General features: G+C 37.0%; 1 protein-coding gene across 1 annotated transcript in view; it reads right to left on the bottom strand.

Annotated features, from left to right (window-relative positions):
* Nucleotides 1–4,624, bottom strand: part of LOC107600698 (secernin-3-like) — a 14,882-nt gene that overhangs the window by 4,758 nt on the left and 5,500 nt on the right. The window contains exons 2-6 of the mRNA XM_016292654.1: nt 4,079–4,235; nt 3,773–3,954; nt 2,355–2,554; nt 2,061–2,273; nt 1,404–1,566 (exon numbers count right to left, since the gene is read on the bottom strand). Of these exons, the coding sequence (XP_016148140.1) occupies nt 1,404–1,566; nt 2,061–2,273; nt 2,355–2,554; nt 3,773–3,954; nt 4,079–4,234 (914 nt within the window). The 5' untranslated portion in view covers nt 4,235. The remainder of the gene's footprint in view (nt 1–1,403; nt 1,567–2,060; nt 2,274–2,354; nt 2,555–3,772; nt 3,955–4,078; nt 4,236–4,624) is intronic.

Genomic DNA, 4,624 nt, shown 5'->3' with positions numbered 1-4,624 from the left:
TATATATATATATATATATATATATATATATATATATATATATATATATATATATATATATATATATGTGTGTGTGTGTGAGTTTGTGTGTACACACATACATACACTATACAAGTAAGATTTATTTTTGGCGGTTTTTGCCTTTATTACGATAGGACAGTGTAGAGGAGACAGGAAGCAAAGTGGGAGAGAGAGAGGGGGATCGGGAAAGGTCCTCAAGCCGGGATTCGAAATGCAATGAAAGTCACTATAGTGACCAAAACAGCTTAGTTACCAACACTCTTCAAAATACCTTCTTTTATGTTGTGCAAAAGAAAGTAAGTCATTCAGGTTTGAAACAACATGAGGGTGAGTAAATGATGAACAGCATTTGTTTATTTATTTATTTTTGGTGAACCATCCCTTTAATGTTTATTTATTTTTTTAATAAATGAAATGATACTCCAAAGAAGAAACTAAGACTACCAGTAGGTGGCGGTAAATGTCTATATGAGTCGAATCGTTCAAACGGCTGATTCACTCAGGAATGACGTAAACGGCTCTCTTTATGAATGGGCTACTGAATCATTGATTCACTCGATTTGTTCAAAACGCGGATTCATTCTGAAACTAAACACCGCTGTGTTGCTCGGAGACGCACAACAGTTCTGCTGTGGCTTTTAATAATAGGGTAATATTTTCGTCGGCAAAATTGAACAAAAACACAATATTATGTTTAAAATATAGCACACCATTAACTTCTTATTTACTGAACTGTTGAATAAAATCACATTTGCACTCGTGTTCTTAGTGACAAAAACAGCACTGATATTGCTCTCGTTGCTGGTGATATGCTTATCATATGATATAAATATGAGACAAAAACTCATACAGGGGCATTTTTTGCCCCAATATCTTGAATTTTAGGGCATAACTGCATTTATGGAGTTGTTGTCCTGCATCATATTTGTCAAGTCAACTGTATGAAATGTAAGATGACGTACAGGTTTGGGGGCGGGGCCAGTGCGTAAACTGCTTTAAAATATTTTAATCGCGTTATTTTTTCACAACTAATTAATTAAGTTAACGGGTTAAACTGACAGCCCTAATATCTATCTATCTATCTATCTATAGCAGACATAGCCGGGAGATATTTGTATCTTTACTCTACTGTGCTTAGGGCTGTTGCTTGTAGTTAGATTATTTGTTCTTATTTTCTTTATTTTTTATTTGACAGTATAATTTGAGTTCAGCTCATGAAAAATGGGGGCAAAAACAAAAGTGTTGCGTTTATAATTTTGTTCAGTATACTGTATATATGTGCGTGTGTGATTTTTAACAGCCTATGTGACATGCCTATAAAGCACGAAACACAGGTACTACAGCGGTTTCTTTTGAATATCAGTGACTCTGGTGTACTGTACCACTCGGGGTCTGGAGTAGCAGTGAAGAAGTGGACGCCGGGTAAATTCTGGTCTTTCGGGACGACAGACACCATACTTCCTGTGGTCATGAACATTCCCTCCATATTGATTCCGCTTTCCTTATCCCTCAGAATCTCCATCATTGTCTCTGCTGCGATGTGGCCTGTAGGACAGTATAATGACAGAACAACTTATCTAACAAGTTTAGAAAACTGGCCATGAATAATCTATACAACATAAATAATCTACTTTACAATCATAAATAGTGAGACACTGTACCAGTCAAACGTTTGACAAATCTATTTGTTCTTTATGATTATTTTCAACATTAAAATATAAGTAGAGTCATTAAAACTATGAAATATCACAAATAGATGTATGGAACTTTGCAAATTCAAAATGATAAATTCTCCTAATTTTTAATCATCAATTTTTCTTTTTTTGGCCAGATTCTTACACCAAATAAATCCAATTAATTATAAGCTATTTTAATTCTAAATGAAGCCAATCAAAAGTCAAAATCACACACACCGTAGCACTTCCCATGCTCACTGAGACCCAAACATTCATTAAAAACAAACAAATATTAAATTATAATTTTAGTTTTGTCTTTGCATGAATCTGCTGATCATTTTCGACCACCAAACTGACAGCCACCTTCGTTCTTCTGCAGAAGTTTGCGTCCCTCGCAGTGGCGTCCCCCTGCGGCCTGGATCCGGGCTGTGCTGGAGTAAGAGTAAACCTTAGCAAAGTTGAACTCGGCCTTTCCGTTCCACCAGCGCTGCTTCTCTGCGTTCGTCCTCAACTCCGGGTGCTCCCTATCGATCTTAGTAGTGATGGAGTACTTGTTGGAGATGTTCCGATAGCCGGCTTTAAGAGAGAGAGAAACAGCATTAGACGCTTTGATTGATTTCAGTTTGAAGCTGTAATGTTGCATGACTCAGGATGTACCCTCCACTCTCTCTGCTGCCCAGTATTTCCCAGCAGTCTCCAGCACCCAGGCCTCTGTGCGGTCTGATATGAGGAAGCTGTTATGGTATGTGAATCCACACTCATCCTCCATACAGTTCCCTCCCTGGCCGTGTTTCTCCAGCAGCTCTGTTATCACGTCTACAGCCCGCTCCGCACTGGCGGCCCTCTCCAGAGCCAACCTATACAGACAGACAAACAACATCCCACACTTTGTTTAAAATTGCATTTAAAAGCATAGTTTACCCCAAAATGTATGACTTCCTTTCTTCCGAGAAACAAAGAATGTTGGTAACCAAAAAGGTTCCGTTCTCATTGACTTCCATTGTAATTTTTCTCCATACAATAAAAGTGGGACACAAAAAAAATTTTTGGTTATCAACATTCTTCAAAATATCTTTTTATATTTCACAGAGGAATAAAGTAAGTCATACAAGATTGGAACAACATGAGTATATGTGACCCTGGAGCACAAAAGCAGCTGGGGTATATTTGTAGCAATAGCCAACAATACATTGTACGGGTCAAAATTATCGATTTTTCTTTTATGCCAAAAATCATTATACTATGTATATTATATTTATGTTGAATTATTTGTCAGATGCAATTTACAGTGTTACAAAATACCAATAATACCCACACAAAAAAATGCATTTGCGATACTTTTAATTATAAAAAAGCCTTTTTGGCATCTTACTTGACAGTTTTTCTCATTTGCTACAGTACATTTGTCAGATCACAATTGAAATTCTTAAAAACCGCTTCTTTAATCATCTTCTAGTCACTTGTACACATCATAAAAGCGTTTTTTAATTCTTTTGCCTAGTCATTTTGATAAAACTATTCAACAGAGAACCAGTCAAATATATGCAGGAAACAGCCATACATATTCATTAGCATCATTGCTCTATTGTTGGTTTTGATCGCTTCTGTTGTCCTCATCTGTAAGTCGCTTTGGATAAAAGTGTCTGTGCTAAATGACATAAACGCACAGAAATTGCATTTATGATGTACTCAAGTGACTAGACGATGCTGACGCTGAAGAAGCAGTTTTGAGAATTTCAAATGATTTGACAAACATAGCAAAGCAACTGAGAAAATCTATAAATCACAGCCTTTTGGAATTTAATAATGGCTTCAGGCTGTATGACGATTCCTGTTTTTCCGCCCCCAAATTTAAGACCTCCTGAAATGCTAATTAAGGCATTTCGTATACCATTTATGACATTTCAAACTTTTTTATGCTCTTAAATTTGATCAAACTTAATTTAGACTTTTAGGATGTGTAAAAAAAAATCCATAAAATAACACTTTTTTTTTTTAACAGGCAACATATTTTGAATAACATCAGTTAATGCTGAATATGAAATACTTAATTGAAGAATTGTTTGTTGGATTACCTGACGAGATCCATGCCCAGGAGAGCCTCTTCACCGTCCACACTCTCTTTCCCCCAAACCGCCTCATTCCCGATGCACACCTGATGCTCGTTTGCCCCCATCTCTGCCCCCCACAGCCAGGCGGGACGACTCAGGACCACTGCATACGTCTGAGCCGCCTGCTCTATCTCTATATATGTACACTGGTCACATGACAAAGAGAATCATTTAATATTCCACCTCGGACAAGGGTGCTTTTATGTGTACACTACACTCATTTGAAGCCTGTGGAAGAAAGTACAGCTGTATCAGAAGTTCTTGAGATACCTCGACTTTTTCCTCTGGTTCATGGTCTTTGGCAGGGAAGTAGACCACCTCTTGAACTTCATCGCAGGCTCTGTCCGAGTTCTTCCCGAAGACTATCCGCTGGCCCTCTGTAGACGGAGGCAAGGCTACAAATGTGTCGCAGGAGGTTGGGTACATGCTGAAATAAAAAGGTGTAAACAGCTCCTATTACTTGTTTCGCTTCTGTTTCAGTTTTTATAACCATTTCTTACTATGTGTCAGTAAGTTGTTGTTTTTTAGCATGTGTGTTTAGCAGTGTTATTTTTTAGGATTACTGATAAACTCGTTTGATTCGTATTTTTTCTATTTATTTTAATTTTAGTTAAATTATGTCTGAATAGGTCTTTTATTAAGTTTGATTTAATTTGAGTTATTTTAATACTTCAACAAACTAAATGGAAATGAAATAATATATATATTGCATTTATAAATGTGTGTGTGCATATACAGTGTATATGTGTGTGTGTGTGTGTGAGAGAGTGTGTGTGTGTGTGTGTGTGTGTGTGTGTGTGTGTGTGTGTGTGTGTG

Source organism: Sinocyclocheilus grahami, unplaced genomic scaffold (genome assembly GCF_001515645.1).
Source record: "Sinocyclocheilus grahami isolate Dianchi unplaced genomic scaffold, SAMN03320097.WGS_v1.1 scaffold290.1, whole genome shotgun sequence".
Classification (NCBI taxonomy): domain Eukaryota; kingdom Metazoa; phylum Chordata; class Actinopteri; order Cypriniformes; family Cyprinidae; genus Sinocyclocheilus; species Sinocyclocheilus grahami.
The sequence above is the reverse complement of the archived record's forward strand: the minus strand, read 5'-3'. Positions and strand labels throughout refer to the sequence as shown.